Genomic DNA, 17229 nt, shown 5'->3' with positions numbered 1-17229 from the left:
GATAGAGCCTGAAGGAACCACTGAGACTATGGCCCCTAGCTGCCCTTCAGGCCTGGAATTGAACCCACTCCTGTGGCTTCCAGCCAAACAAAAGACAAGCATATGAGCTGAATATTTATATTAGATAGATATACATTCCTTGGAGAGATCAGTCACGGGAGAATAGAAAGGCTGTGTATGTACAGGGAGACAGCTCAGGGGGCAGGAGTGCATGAGAAGGAAGGACACAGGGAAGAGGTAACTATGGGGAGGAAGTGGGAGGGGAACTGTTGCATTGTGGGAAATTGCAGTCTATGTCATGAGACAATTGTATGTGAGTTGCTTCATGGAAAGTGAATTTGCTCTGTAAACCTTCATCCAAATCACAATAAAAATTAAAAAAAAGCAAAGCATATCCATTAATGAAAAATTCAAAGATTAAAAAAATATATAACAAAGAAAACAAAAAGCATCTGCAACTTTAATTAGCAAGAGACAACAATTGTCAATATTATTGTGTATGTTCTCCATTAATTTTCTATCTTCATTATTACATAACTATACGTGTGTATATATCTGTACATATAGGATTTGGAATCAACTCGATGGCAGTAAGTTTGGTTTTTTTGGTTTTATGTGTATACTATGATGCAATGTAGAAAGCATAATATACATACTTGCATATAAAATATTCATTTGCATCTCTGATTATTTCATCAGAGTAAACTCCTAAAAGTAAAATTGTTTGGAGCCATCAAGTTGATTCCAACTCATAGAAACCCCAGTATGATAGAACAGAACTGTCCCCATGAGTTTCCAAGGCTATAATCTTTACAGAAGCAGACTGCCAGGTCTTTTCTCCTGTGGAGAGGCTGGTAGATTCAAACCACCAACCTTTCAGTTAGCAGCCCAGCACTAGCACCACCCCAGGGCTTTCTGAAGCAAAATTACTGGTTTAATATTTCAAGGCTCTTCAGATACCAAGTTGTCTTTCAGAAGAATTGTACCTAGCTGTAATCCTATTTACATGAATGATAATGACCTGATCATTTCTAAAAACAAACTAAAATACGTTATACTTACTGTCCTCCAGTAAATCTGTTATGTTTAATTCCAGAGAAGGAAAAATTTTTTTAAATAGTTTAAAGTCTTTTCCAAATCGAGGCATCTGAATAATGAGACATGATGGTGCCTAAAAGGAAAATGTATTTTTAGAACCAAAGTTCTGAAAAAAAAAAAAAAATTCCCTATGGAACTGAAATTAGTCACACTGTCAAACCAAGCAGAGATTTTAGCCATGATGTAGACAGACCACAGAACATTCTCCAAGGCTGACCAAACGAGACACAAGTGTGCAATTAGTCCACTATCTCATGAACACACTGATACCCAAAGGTCAGGCAGTGAAACAGCACACGACTATCGACAGTGACGTTCTATTTTGGGTTTGTATTTAATCGAGGTTTTGGAGAAATTGTTTATAGTATAAAACACAAAACTGTCATCACTGAAGGAGACGATTTCTTATTTCAACAAATGCTTCTCTGTGGCTGTGAGAGTTTTACCAAACATTCCTTCAGAAACGAATCTAATAAAAATAAACCATAAGCATGTACTACTAATATCATGAAGACAGACAGTAAAATAAACATAAGTTATATCCCTTGTTCATTAACAAGTTGGTATAAGTGAATTTGTTGATATTTTACCTCTTATTAAGGAGAAAAATGAAGGAGTTTGATATATTCGGAAATACACTTGCATAAAATTAAAAATTTTAAATTTATGCAATAAAAAGAGATGGTAATTATTTTTTTAAGAAACACTAATCTTCCTTTAACTTTGAACTACTTAAAAGTTTTTACATTATAAATTATCTTGGTGTTGTCTTTGAAACTAAAAACTTAAAAAATTAAATTTTAATTTTGTGCAAAAGACTGCATGTTATGTTTTTCTATTTGTGTTTTCTTAACAGTTCATGTTTCAAACTATTATCAGTGGGCTAAAATGAATAGTTATTCAGTCTGTACTAGTCTTAAGACTCTTAAGGACATACAGATAAAATACAGTAGGTAATTACCACCAACCTCTGCAAACTTCAGGTTGCTGTTGATGAAAGACCATTCTAACAACTGTTGAATAGTAGGAACTCCAACCTTCTCATTTTTTTCCATAAAAATTTGATAGAAGTAGCAATCTTGTACTTTTTGACCTGCTGATCTACAAAACATACAGAACAAATCACATAACATTTATTTTTCAAAAGCATAATAAAAATGTGAAGTTGGGCCACCTGTATTTGGAAGAGAAAACTGTCAAACTGATGGATGCAACTTCGGGTAGTCAGAACAACAACAGTGAGAAAAACACCACAACTCAGATAAAATAATTACATGTATGCATGTACACCAGTGTGAAAACTATTACTGATTTTTTATATTGTAAAGCTCCATTAGGGGTCCCGAGGAAAACAACAGAATAACATCAGTATAATGAATTGAACTGTGTCCCTCAAAAATGTGTGTTATAAATCCCAACACCTATACACGTGGATCCAGCACTCATCTGTCAGTTTGTCATACTGTGATGATGGGCATGTTGCTGAGATGCTAGAAGCTTTACCACTGGTAGTTCAAGTACCAGCAGTTTCACCCATGGTGGACAGGTTCTAATGGAGCTTCCAGACTAAGACAGACTAGGAAGAAGGACCTGGAGAGTTGCTGAAAAAACTGGCCAGTGAGAAACTCATGAATGCCAGTGGAACATGTATCCTCGTAGTGCCAGAAGATGACAGCCTCAGGTTGGAAGGCACTGAAAACAAAACTGAGGAAGACCTGCCTCCTCAAACTAGAACTGACCTTAATAATGTGGATGGAGTAAAGCTTTTGGGACCTTCATTTGCTGATAGGGTACAGCTCAAAATGAGAAGCAGCAGCTGCAAACAACCACTAATAATGGCAATGTGGAATGTACGAAGTATGAATCTAGGAAATTTGGAAGTTGTCAAAAATGAAATGGAATGCATAAAGATCAATATCCTAGGCATTTGTGAGCTGAAATGGTCTGGTATTCTCCAATATGAATTGGACAATCATATGGTCTATTACAAGAGCTCTGGTAGCATAGTGGCTAAAGCACTTGACTGCTAACCAGAAGGCTGGCGGTTCAAACCCACCAGCCACTCCTCGGAAGGAAGGTTGGGCAATCCTACTTCCATAGTGATACTGCCTCGGAAACCCAAGGAGGGGTCGCTATGAGTCGGGATCGACTCGACGGCACATAACAACAACAACAACGTGGTCTATTATGCCAAGTATGACAAATTGAAGAGGAATGGCATCACATTCATAGCCAAAAACGTTTCAAGATCTCTCCTGAAGTACAACTTTGTCAGTGATAGGATAATACCATATGTCTATAAGGAAGACCTGTTAATACTATTCAAATTTACGCACCAATAACTAATGCCAAAGATGAAGAAACTGAAAATTTTTACCAACTTCTGCAGTCTGAAATTAATCGAACATGCTATCAAGATGCATTGACAGTTACTGGTGATCAGAATGTAAAAGTTGGAAACAAAGAATAAGGATCAGTAGTTGGAAAATATGGCCTTAGTGACAGAAACAATGTCGGAGGCTGCATGGTAGAATTTTGCTAGACCAAAACCTTATTCACTGTAAATTCCTTTTTCCAACAATATAAATGGTGACTATACATATAGAACACCTTGCCAGACAGGATACAAGGGAATTAAATTGACTATGTCTGTGATAAGAGAGGATGGATAAGCTCAGTATCATTGATCAGAACAAGGTCAGGGGCCTACTGTGGATCAGACCATCACATGCTCATAAGCAAGTTGAATTTGAAGCTGAAGAAAATTAAAACAAGTCCATGAGAGACAAAATATGACCTTGAGCATCTCCCACTTGAATTTACAGACCATCTGAAGGCAGACTTTATGTACTGAACACCAATCACCAAAGACCAGACAAGTTGTGGGATGACTTCAAAAACATCATATGTGAAGAAAGCAAAAGGTCATTAAAAAGACAGGAAAGAAAGAAAAGACCAAAATGGGTGTCAGAAGAGACTCTGACACTTCCTCTTGAACATGAAGTAGCTAAAACAAATGGAAGAAATGAAGTAAGAGAGTTCAAGAGAAGATTTTAAAGGGTGGCTCAAGAAGACAAAGCAAAGTATTATAATGAAATGTGATCTGGAGTTAGAAAGCCAAAAGGGAAGAAAACTCTCGACATTTCTCAAGGTAAAATAACTGAAGGGAAAAAAAAAATTGAAGTCTTGAGTTGTAACACTGAAGGAGTCTATGAAATACTGAATAAAATAATGAAAAACACAGGAAACATCCAAAGAAGATGGAAGGAATACCCAGAGTCAATGTACCCAAAACAACCGGTTGACATTCAACCATTTCAGGGGGTAGCACATGATCAAAAACCAATGGTACTGTAGGAGGAAGTCCAAGCTTCATTGAAGGCATTGGTAAAAAAAAAAAAAAACCCAGGCTCCAGGAAGAGATAGAATACCACCTGTGATGTTTCAACAAGTGGATACACTGCTGGACGTGCTCCCTCATCCATGCCAAGAAATGTGGAAGACAGGTATCTGGCCAATCGACTAGAAGAGATCTATATTTGTGCCCATTCCAAAGAAAGATGATCCAAAAGAATGTACAAATTATCGAACACTATCATTCCTATGACATACAAGTAAGATACTGCCAAAAGTAATTCAAAAACAGGTGCAGCATTAATTGACAGGGAACTGTCCAAAATTCAAGCTGGATTCAGATGAGGATGTGGAATGAGGGATATCAATGCTGATGTTACACGGATCTCGGCTGAAAGTAGAGAATTTCAAAGAGATGTTTACTTGACAAGGCATTCAACTATGTAGAGCGCAAGAAATTATGAATAATATTGCAAAGAATGGGAATTCCAAAACACTTAATTGTGTTCATGAGGAACCTGTGCATACACTAAGAGGCAGTTAGTTTCTTGAACAGAACAAGGGGATAATTGCATGATTTAAAATCAGGAAAAGTGTGTATCAGTGTTGTATCCTTTCACTATATTTATTCAATTTGTATTGAGTAAATAATAAGACAAGCTGGACTATGTGAAGAATAACATGGCATCAGCACTGGAGGACTACTCATTAACAACCTGCAATATGCAGATGATACAACCTTGCTTGCTGAAAGTGAAGATGATTTGAAACACTTATTGATGAAGATCAAACACTATAGCCTTCAGTACGGATTATATCTCAACATAAAGAAAACAAAAATCCTCACAACTGGACCAATAAGCAACATCATGACAAATGGAGAAAAGACTGAAGTTGTCAAGAATTTCATTTGGATCCACAATCAACACCCATGGAAGCAGCAGTCAAGCAATAAAATGATGTGTTGCGTTGTGCAAATCTGCTGTAAAAGGCCTCTTCTAAAGTATGCAAAAGCAAAGATGTCACTTTGAAGACTAAGGTGTGCCTGACCTGAGCCATGGTATTTTCAATTGCCTCAGATGCATGTGAAAGCTGGACAATGAATAAGGAAGACCAAAGAAGAAGTGATGCCTTTGAATTATGGTGTTGGCAAAGAACACTGAATATACCATGGATTGCCTGAAGAACAAAAAAGTCTGTTTGGAAGAAGTATAACTAAAGTGTCCTTAGCAATAAGGATGGCAAGACTTCACCCTACATACTTCAGACATGTTACCAGGAGGGATCAGTCCTTGGAGAAAGACATCTTGCTTGTTAGAGGGTCAGCAAGAAAGAGGAAGACCCTAAACAAGACGGACTGGCACAGTGGCTGCCAAAATGTGCTCCAGCAGATCAGCAATTGTGAAGACGGCACAGGACCATGCAGTGTTTCACTCTCTTGAACACAGGTCGCTATGAGTGGGAACCAACTCAACAACACCTAACGGGAACACACCTCTGGTAAGGAGACTTGCAGCATAAATGGTTAAGTACTCGGCTGCTTGCCAAAAGGCTTGTGGTGCAAACCCACCAAGTGGCTCTGCCAAAGAACATACCTGGCATCTGCTTCTGTAATGACTACAGCCTAGAAAACTCTATGAGGCAGCTCTAGTCTGTCATGTGGGGTCACTATGAGTCAAGAACAACTTGCAAGCAGCTAACTATAACAACAGCATACATGTGGATAGAACCTCATCTGAGAATTTTATCTACATGTATGCATGTTGTTATGTTTATGAGGCCACACTGGGTAAGATGTGTGTTAAGCCTGTCACTTTTGAGATATAAAAGGGTAGTTTAGGCACAGAAGACAGTGAGCACAAACAGGAAAAGACTGATGCCATGCGTAGGTCACCAGGGGACCAAGTAAGAGAAGCCAAAAGAAACGAGAACATTCCCCCAGAGCGAACAGAGAATCTTCCCCTAGAGGTGGCACCCAGAACTAGACTTCCAGCCTCCTGAAGTATGAGAAAACACATTTCAGTTGTTGAATCCACCCACCTGTGGTATTTCTGTTACAGCAACACTAGGAAACTGACACAAACAGCAGCCACGAAGTATTATATGAATAATAATTACCAGTATCTCAATTAATTAGTTTAACTTCACTGACCAAATCTAAAAGCAAACTACATTTTATGCTTGAAACAGGAAAAAAAAAAATCCTCATATGTTTGAATGAGACAGACCCTTCCAAAAAAAAAAAAACCAAACTCACCACCATCAAGCCAGATCTGACTCATAGTGAGCCCCTCCTTGGGTTTCTGAGGTAGTATCACTACGGAAGTAGATTGCCCCATCTTCCTTCCAAGAAGTGGCTGGTGGGTTTGAACCACCAGCCTTCTGGTTAGCTGTCAAATGCCTTAAGCATTACAGCACTAGAGCTCCCGTCACTTCCCAGCAAGTCAAAAGTAGAGGTAGGAGCAGAACACAGGGGTCCTAACACCACCTTGCTATTCTTTTGCTAAAGCAACCTCTTTAGTTACTCATTTAGTCAACAAATACCAAGCAAGTGTCTACTATATGCCAATCATAGTGTTATTACCCCATAATAAACATCTCCCCTTTTAATTATTTTACTACAGAATGTCATTAAGGTCATTATTTATACCAAAAGAATGAATAATCTAAGTTTTTACTATTTATCTATCTATCTTTTAGCAGAATTCCTGGGCATAGATTCAGACTGTTTAAGGAACTCTGGTGGTATAGTGGTTAAGGCATTTGTCTGCTAACCAAAGGTCAGTGGATCAAACCCACCAGCCACTCCATGGAAAAAAAGATGGGTCAGTCTGCTTCTATACAGATTCACAGCCTTGGAAATCCAATGGGGATTGCTATCAGTCGGATTGCAGTGAGTTGGTTTTTTTTAAGTCATTTATATCTAGATTTCAAGGTTTTTTAAGGAAAAATATTAATCTAGTTCTCATAATAAAACCTTACTAATCAGAGGCCAACAACCTTCACCTTCCCTTTAGCTTCCCAAGGCAGGTTATACCCTGAAATAAACAAAGCTCTACAAAACTGATTTGAAAACACAGCAGCAGACTCACAACAAATGAAAACAAATGATAACCAAAGAACCTGAAGGTTATGTTCTATCCATATCTTAATTGCTTGCTGATAATTATAACAGGCCAGTATTTTCCTGTGAAAGTCACAAAGCACAGGAAATAGGTAATGGAAAAAAAATAAAGACAGGAACCTAAAACAACAGAACATAGTAGAGGTCACTAGTTGAAACAACTGGAAATAAGAATCAGGGAGAAGGAGGGGTTAGAGGGAGCAACAAGTGGAGAACATTGAGAGAAGAGAACCAGAAATAAGGGTTGAGCAGACACACAGCTCTGTGATAATGGGGGGCAGGGATGGGGGGATAAGGGAGGGAGGAGGAGAAACAACCACTTAAACTTCATTACTAACATTTGAGGAGGCTAAAGCCTGGAGTAATTAGCTGGTCATTAAGACACACATAGACAAGAATCATGACAAAGTTGGTGGTATTTTACAAAACGTGTAATTTGGATTACAGTTTTCCACTCATGGAAATCAAAGGGCAGAAGGGTATGCACGTTGTGTTAACTCTAAAAGAAAAGGGACATCTACAGAGAAGATAACACTCGTCTACTTTGTGACAAAGACAAGAAGGGGCCATAAGAGTCTTTACCAGATTGAGTTAGCTATCACTATGGAATATAAGAAGCAGCTCTGGCGATTAAGTGATTAAGGCTTCAGGATGCTAACCAAAAAGTCAGTGGTTCAAACTTCCAAGATGCTCTATGGAGGAAAGTTGAAGCAGTCTGCTTCTGCAAAGATTTACAGCCTTGGAGTCATTTCTTGGCCAGAGCCAGCTACCCAGACGGAGCGAGTAGTTGGACCCGTGTGTAGGGTTGGTAGACAATGGTCCTATAAGTGTATTTGTATGATCTGTATGAATTCCCAGGTGTATAGTAGAGCTGACAAGGGACAAGTTTGCAGTCACTTCTTGGTCACAGCCAGCTACCCAGAGTGACCGAGTAGTCGAACCATTGGGCTTGGGACCATAGTCGCAGGGGACATCAAGCTCAATTGGCATAACATACTACACAAAACACTGTTCCACCTCCTACTTTGGTGAGTAGCGACTTGGATCTTAAAAGCTTGCAAGCAGCCATCTAAATGCAACGATGTGTCTCTCCTTGTTCAGAGCAAAGAAGAATGAAGGAAACCAAAGATTCTTGGAAACAATTAGTCCTAGTGACTGGTACACCATGTGATTCGCAGCCTATACGACTATGAGACCAGAAGAACCTGATGGTGCCCAGCTACCACTGTCAACCACTTGGAGGGGGATCTATGTAGGAGATCCTGGATAGAGAGGGAGAACAATGTGAAACAAAACTGAAAATCACTTGGGGTGGGGGGGAAGAGGACCAGGTTTGCTGGTCTGATAGAGCCTGGTGGAACCCCTGAAACTATGGCCCCTAGGTGCCCTTCAGGTCTGGAATTGAACCCACACCTGTGGCTTCCAGCCAAACAAAAGACAATCATATGAGTTGAACATCTACCTGAGGTAGATACAATCCTTGGAGAGAACAATCATGGGAGAAAGAAGGGCTGCTTATGCACAGGGAGACAGCTCAGGGGGTAGGAGTGCATGGAGGGATGGACATAGGGAAGAGGTAACTATTGGGAGGAAGCGGGAGGGGAGCTGTTCCATTGTGGTAAATTGTAGTCAATGTCATGAGACAAAGTGTACGTGAACTCTTGTATGCAAAGTGAATTTGCTCTGTACATTTTCATGCAAATCACAATTAAAAATAAATTAATTAATTAAGGAAAAAAAGATAAGGAGAGAGGCAGGCCTGCAGCTGCACTGACTCAATCTATTCCTGGCAGAATGCTCTGTCAATCAAATCTCAGGATATAGCAAATAGCGTGGCTGCAAACATCTTCCAGAAGATGAGAGATTAATGTTAGGTTAGAGGTCAATTTTAGGTAAGTTTGTAGCTTGACAAACCCCTTGTAAATCCTTACTGTGTCGTCTCCTGTGTGTGTCTGTGAGCACCTCTTTGTTTCATCTGATAAAAAACTCACTGTTCTCCCTGCATTATGGAACACACCACACAGCCTTTGCTGGAGAGCTCTTGTCATCTCCCCATTTCATGAAATGTTTTATTTTTATACATACTCATACCTCATTTTACTGTGCTTTGCTGTACTGCACTTTGCAGATAATGCATTTCTTACAAGTTGAAGGTTTATGGCAACCCTGCCTTGAGTAACTCTATTGGAGCCATTTTTCCAACAGCATATGTTCACTTCATGTCTCTATGTAACATTTTGGTAATTCTACTATTATTTCAAACCTCTGCATAATGCTATTACACACTTAACAGATTACAGTATAGTGTACACGCAAACTTTATAAGCAATCTCAAAACCAAACTCACTGCCACTGAGTTGATTCCAACTCATAGCAACCTCCATTGGGTTCCCACAGCTGTAAATCTTTATGGAAGCAAAGTGCCTCATCTTTCTTCTGCAGAGCAACTGGTGGGCTCAAAGAACCAACTTTCTTGTTAGCAGCCAAATGCCTTAACCACTACACCATCAGAACTCCTTTCCATATGCAATACACACTGTCGTCAAGTCTGATCCGACTGACTCATAGCAACCCCTCCTTGGGTTTGCGAGGCAATATCACTATGGAAGTAGATTGCTCAACCTTCCTTTTGAGGAGTAACTGATGGGTTAGAACCACCAGACTTCTGGTTAGTCAAATGCCTTAAGTACTATGCCACCAGAGCTCCTTTCATATGCAATAGGAAACCAAAAATTTCATATGACTCACTTCATTGGGATGTTGCTTTCTTGTGGTGGTCTGGAACTGAACCTACAGTGATTCAGAGGTATGCTTGTGTCAATCAATCTCGTTTTCATTTCTAGCAAAGTATAGGTCTAGTGTGCTTTCACTACAACACCAAAAAAAATGTGCTGAATGAAAAGAGTCAATTAAGTCATGTATTTTACTTATGAGATTTTAGTGTTTCAAACTGGCATGTGGCATACATATATATAACTAGCATACATATATATATAACTAGATAGAATAATAAGTTAATTATGATGCTGTATTCTGGTGGGTTTCCAGAATTTTAATGGTCTGATTATCAAACTGATTAAGCAGTATATTGGCAAAGTCTTCCAATTTTTAACACCAGGTTAAAAACCAAAAAACCAAACTCACTGCCATTGAGTCGATTCCAACTCATAGTGACCCCCTTTGCCTTTCCAAGGCAGTAAATCTTTATGGAAGTAGATTCCCCAGTCTTCTTATTATGGAGTGGCTGGTAGGTTTGAACCCCAGGTTAATACAGGATAAAAGCAAGTTGACTATTCCTTTGTTTTTTGCCAATGCTTTCAGTGAAGACTGGACATCAACAACAACAGAAGGAACATAGAAATGCTATTGATTTAAAAAAAATTTTTTTTTTTTTTTTTTTTACACAACCAAATTACAAACTCTTTTGTTAATTCTTGAAGTTTCTGGACAATTCTCTAGGATTTTCTAGGTATGTTGTTGTTGTTAGTGCTAGCTGCTGCTGAGTCAGTTGCAACTCATAGCAGAACCACTTTTCTGTCAGTTTGTGGTACTGTGGCGGCTTGCGTGTTGCTGGGATGCTGGAAGCTGTGCCACCAGTGTTTCAAATACCAGCAAGGTCACCCATGGTGAACAGGTTTCAGCAGAGCTTCCAGACGAAGAAAGATTACAAAGAAGGGTGTAGCAGTCTACTTCTGAAAAACTTGGCCACTGAAAACCTTATGCATAGCAGTGGAACATTACCTGAGGTAATGCCAGAAGATGAGCCCCTCGGGTTGGAAGGCACTCAAAATACGACTAGGGAAGAGCTGCCTCCTCAAAGCAGTGTCAGTCTTAATGACGTGGATTGAGTAAAGTTTTCAGGATCTGCATTTGCTGATGTGGCACAACTCAAAATAAGAAGAAACCACTGCAAGCATTCATTAATAATTGTAATGTGGAATGTACAAAGTATGAATCCAGGAAAACTGGAAGTCATCACAAATGAAAAGGAACACAGAAAGGCCAATATCCTATGCATTAGTGAGCTGAAATGGACTCTATTGGTCATTCTGAATCAGAAAATCACATGGTCTACTATGCTGAGAAGGACAATTTAAAGAGGAACAGTGTCATATTCATTGTCAAAAAGAACTTTTCAATATCTATCCTGAAGTATAATGCTGTCATTATACTTGAGACACAGACTAATATCCATACATACACAAAGACCAGTTAATACTACTATTATTCAAATTTATGCACCAACCACGAACGCCAAGAAGTTGAAGATTTTTACCAACCTCTGCAGTCTAAAATTAACCAAACATGCAATCAAGGTGCATTAATAATTATTGGTGATTAGAATGAAAAAGTTGGAAATGAAGAAGTAGCATTGGTAGCTGGAAAATAGGGTGTAGGTGACAGAAATGACACTAGAGATCGCATGACAATTTTGCAAGACCAACCACTTATTCATTGCAAATACCTTATTCAACAACAAAAAATAGTTTTGTTGTTGAACCTCAATGGATGGAATACACAGGAACCAAATCAACTACATCTGTGGAACGAAATGATGGAGAAGCTCAATACAGTCAGTCAGAGCAGGGCCAGTGGCCAACTAAGGAACAGACCATAAATTGCTAACATACAATTCAAGTTGAAGCTAAAGAAAATTAAAAAAAGTTCATGAGTGCTAAGTAATACCTGCAGCATATCCTATCTGAATTTAAAGACCATCTCAAGAATAGATTTGACATATTGAACATCAATAACCGAAGACCAGATGAGTCATGGGGTGAGTCGTGAGTATAATATGTAAAGAAAGTAAAAGGTCATTGAAAAGACAGGGAAGAAAAAAAAGACCAAAATGAATGTCAGAAGAGACTCCGAAACTTGCTCTTGAATGTAAAATAGCTAAAATGAATGGAAGAAATGATGATGTAAAGGAGTTGAACACTAGATTTCAAAGGGTGGCTTAAGAAGGCAAAGTAAAATATTATGCTGAATGTGCAAAGATCTGGAGTTAGAAACAAAAAGGGAAGGACACAGTTGGCATTATTTTGTGTGTACATATAACTATTACTGAACAGATATATATGTATTCTTGATGTTTATCTGTATCTTATTTCTAGAACTTCCAAAATAATATAAAACTATAATTGTGATATTATCCATCTTTTCTTCCTTCTTCTCATCTATCATTTCAACATCGACATCAAAAAACATCACTTGAGACACAGATGAGTAGAACCATTTGTCTGTTACTGGGTTTTAGAAAAGTACACAGTATGTTAGGAAGAGCTTCAACAGAGAAACCCAGGTTAAAAGGTAATATTAAGTCCACCGTTTAGGCTGTGAAGACTCAAACCATCTGTAAACTACCTATAATATCTCAGTAAGAATTTGACTGCATTAGATTTAAGTCTTTTACTCAAGATGGGGACAGGGAGAGGGATCAAATCAAGTCACCAAGTTGAGAACATGAGAGTTAATTTAAGGCTAAATTAATACTCTGAATGATGGGTTGACAAAAACAGTATTCTCACAGTTCTTGATTAGTTTAGAATAAGACTCTCTCTCTGGTAGCATAGTGCCTAAGGCACCTGGCTGCTAACCAGAAGGCTGGCAGTTCAAACCCACCAGCCACTCCTTGGAAGGAAGGTTGGGCAATCTACTTCCATAGTGATACTGCCTCGGCAACCCAAGGAGGGGTCGCTATGAGTCAGGTCGGACTCAACAGCACATAACAACAACAACAACAACAACAACAACAAAGTGTTCATTAACTTAGATTATAAAAATGTTTATATCCAGCTTCATAAGAAAAAGATTTTCAATAGTATTTATTATTGGGTTAAAATTAGAAGCACAAATTTATACTGGATTCATTCTTCAAGTTAAATGTGGTACTCTGGAGAGAAAAAATATTAAAATTAATTTATATTACACTTACCAAGCATATGGCGCTAAACTAATATAATATTAAGTAATCACTAATGAAATCATTTTTACTGAATTATGGCAATGGAAATAAGGATTGTCTCCCTTTCTAATGTTTTTATAAAAATTAAAAATTTACCTTATTTTTAACAGTGGCTCTACTCTTAAAATATGATGAAACAGGATATTCAAGAATTCTTCAGGATCTAAGAAAACATAAAAAATCAAATAATTCAGACAAAACCTAAAATTATCCTATTTTTATTTGTAATAATAACATTTTTATATTGGTTTCAATTTCATAATCAGTATTATTTCAATTGATAGCATATTTCTCAAATTTTCCTAAGGAAAAATACAAAGGCTATTTAAAGCTTATGATAAACTATTGTTTCAATTTTGTTATAGCTTTACTGCATTTATAATAACTCACAGTGAAACTATAATTTATTTGGGGAGGGGAGAAGTTGGGATGAATGGAATGATGCCAGAAGAATGGCCTTGTTTTTCCCCTGATATTTAAATAATTGTCACATATCTACCAAATTCAAAGACAAGAGTTTAATCTCTGAATGGATCCATTAGTTATGAATAGATGAAAACACTGACCATCATCTTAGTCCCATTTAGCCATGTTATAACTCCCTTTAAAACAAAACTAAGTGAGAAAATATAGATGGCTCAATGCAACCCTTTATTGCTAAAAAAAAAAAAAAAACCCAACTCATTACTGGATAGAAGGAAAAAAACTTTATTCATTTAATATACTAGAACCAGCCAGCTTCTAATTTTTATTATTTTATTACTCCATATCATCATTCACTTTTACAAGAGAGAAAGTATTTACAAAAAGGGGAGGAAATTGTACATCACGCAGAAAGAAACTCCTAATTTAAAATGAAACTCTAAATCACACACACATATTTCAGCCAGTAATTTAGCATATGCTTTCAAGTTATTTTTAATGCCTATCCTACAAATTAAGACAGTTACCTTTTTCTTCAGAGGTAAATCCTGATGCAGCCTCAACTTTTTCAAGTATTTTCCTCAGTTTCATAATTTTTGTGGCACACACATAGCCATATCTGTTATTTTAAAATATTGACATTGACATACATATTAAACTAGGTAACACATTCTGATAATCACACATTTCTTATACAGATCCATTATGCCATAAATCAGAAGGTCAGACAATTACAGGCTTCTTCATGAAGTTTACAAATTAAAGATCTAGAGCTAGAAGTATCCCAGACATTATTCTACCTTAAAAATAACGGTCATATACTAATACAAGAAAAAACTATTTTTCAGAATAGCTTATGATGACTTATTTTTAATGCTATTTATCTAAGAAATTAGAACATTGACTTTATAAAATAGAATACTGTATTTTTACATACATAACACACACATTATCTGTTTTTTGCTAATCACCCCCTTTCCCATATTTTATAAGCACACTATGCTATTTGTTTTTACATGTTGCTATAAAAAATTAGCTTAGCATGCTTATAAAAATACCTTGGGGGGAGGGCATGGCTGGAAAAAAAAAAGTGTGTGCATTATTTGTGTAGAAATGCCATATAAAATATTAAGAGCCATCAAGTCAATTTGACTCATAGCGACCCCTCCCCGGGTTTCTGAGGCGACATCTCTACGGAAGCAGATTGCCCAAACTTCCTTCTGAGGAATGGCTGGTGGGTTTGAACACTCTTCTGGTTAGCAGTCAGATGCATTAGGCACTACACCACCAGAGCTCCCATTGAGAGAGAAAGTCCTTTTAATACTAAAGGCTGAAATAGCCACCAAGTGAATGGCAAAGGGAAATGATCATTTGAAAACCCAAACTCCACAATCAAATCAATCACTACAATGACGTTTTTGCATAATATGTAAACAAACAGGAAGCATTCAGTATGTTTAGCATCAATCCTTGACAAAATCTTAATTCTAAAATGGCTTCAAAAGCGACCTAGAGGCCACCATGGACTTAATAAGGGCAAGTCAACCTAGCTAATCTTACATCCATCTTTTATAATGATGATTCATTCATTAAGTCTTTGCAATCAACATAAACAAGTGTCTACCACTTAAACAGTAATCTAACTTGACAGCCACTGGGGATACAAAAACACGTACGATGAAAAAGGTAGGGTCTCTGCTCTGAGGATCTTACAATGGAGAAAGCAGAAGTTTCAGTACCAAATAAACCAGCCAGGGATAATAGAGATACGGAGCCAGTAAACACAAGAATCAGGCACAGTAAGTCATCGGAAAGGCTCTTACTGTGGACAAGGTGGCAAAGTGAAATTAATCATGGTTCTTATTAACTGGTTGGATAACAGTATCCAAAGACTGTTTATTAATTGGATTATGGTATTTTCAAAGGAAGGAAATGGTAACATGTTTCAGCATTCTGGATTTGACTTGTACCTGATCTTATATTTCGGAAGGAAGATTGGAAAATCTACTTCCGTAGTGATACCGCCTCGGAAACCCAAGGAGGGGTCACTATGAGTCGGATTTGACTCAAGGGCAGTGAGTTTTGTTTTTCTTTGGGGGGGGAGGGGTCTTATATTAATTACTCAAGAAAAAGATATGCTGAAAAAGTTGTGTATGACAAAAAATTGATATAAATATCAAGATTCAAAATTATCATAGAAGGTGAAAACTACCGTCATTTTAATTGTTTCAGGATTTAGGAAAAACAAATTACATAAGCAAGGAAATTTGTTCTCTTGTATCTACTTTCCTTGTCATGTTATAAAGCAGGTCATTCTGAATGCTCATTATATTTCAGTATTGTAGATTTTTGTTCAAAATCTTGTATCAAACTTGTTTTTATTTTATTTGTTGAACAAGAAACATGTGCTATGAATTCTAATTTTTTCTTAATATGAGTTTCAAATTACATAGCTTGCTCTCTATATTTCCGAATGAACAAATTTTCTTCCAATCTATGGTCCTGGCTCCTTACAATGTAAATATATAATGTGACTTTATCACACACACACACTACTACCACTTCTCAAAAGTAATTTTACAGGATAACTCCTGTCACTTGACTTGTACCATTACAAATAGCTTCCTGTGGCCATAAATTTACATATTTATAATTCCCAAACTAGGAAATGAAAACAAAAAAACCTTTTTAGGGAGGTGAAAAGAAGACTAAATATATTCCTTTAATTATGAAATTTATTAATAAAACACATCTCATTTGTTTCTGACATAGACATTAACAACTAGCTATTCTATAAATAAGTTTCCCCTTGCTCCTTTTCTTTGAGATAAAATTAAGTTTTAACAGCCAAAATATACCAATTTGACTAATAACCATGATTACGGTTAGGGATAGTGCTAGAATAAACTTTCAGAAGAATCCCAAAAACTGTATCATCTTTTTTAAACCTATCGCAAATGCTAAGTTATAACATACACTACAAATTGTACAAACCTTTCATAGCATCAAAAGCATCAAGTCGTCTTCGATCTTCTATTTCATGGCAACATTCATGTTGGCCAGATTTAAGAAATTAAACAAGCAAAAAAAGTAGAAGGGCTATATATATATGGGCCTTCGGTCCTTCTACTTCTTTTATTATATAAGTTATAGCAATTTCTCTGGTGGTGTAGTGCCTAAGGCATCTGACTGCTAACCAGAAGGCTGGCGGTTCAAACCCACCAGCCACTCCTCAGAAGGAAGACTGGGCAATCTACTTCCATAG

General features: G+C 37.3%; 1 protein-coding gene across 1 annotated transcript in view; it reads right to left on the bottom strand.

Moving 5' to 3' along the window:
- Positions 1-17229, bottom strand: part of CYLD (CYLD lysine 63 deubiquitinase) — an 85161-nt gene that overhangs the window by 10393 nt on the left and 57539 nt on the right. Inside the window, exons 11-14 of the mRNA XM_007947011.1 lie at positions 14492-14583; positions 13638-13704; positions 2067-2199; positions 1063-1171 (exon numbers count right to left, since the gene is read on the bottom strand). Of these exons, the coding sequence (XP_007945202.1) occupies positions 1063-1171; positions 2067-2199; positions 13638-13704; positions 14492-14583 (401 nt within the window). The remainder of the gene's footprint in view (positions 1-1062; positions 1172-2066; positions 2200-13637; positions 13705-14491; positions 14584-17229) is intronic.

Source organism: Orycteropus afer, unplaced genomic scaffold (assembly GCF_000298275.1).
Source record: "Orycteropus afer afer isolate SDZICR_OR568_19922 unplaced genomic scaffold, OryAfe1.0 scaffold00009, whole genome shotgun sequence".
In the NCBI taxonomy this organism is placed as follows: Eukaryota; Metazoa; Chordata; class Mammalia; order Tubulidentata; family Orycteropodidae; genus Orycteropus; species Orycteropus afer.
This window is presented reverse-complemented; position numbering and strand designations above follow the sequence as displayed.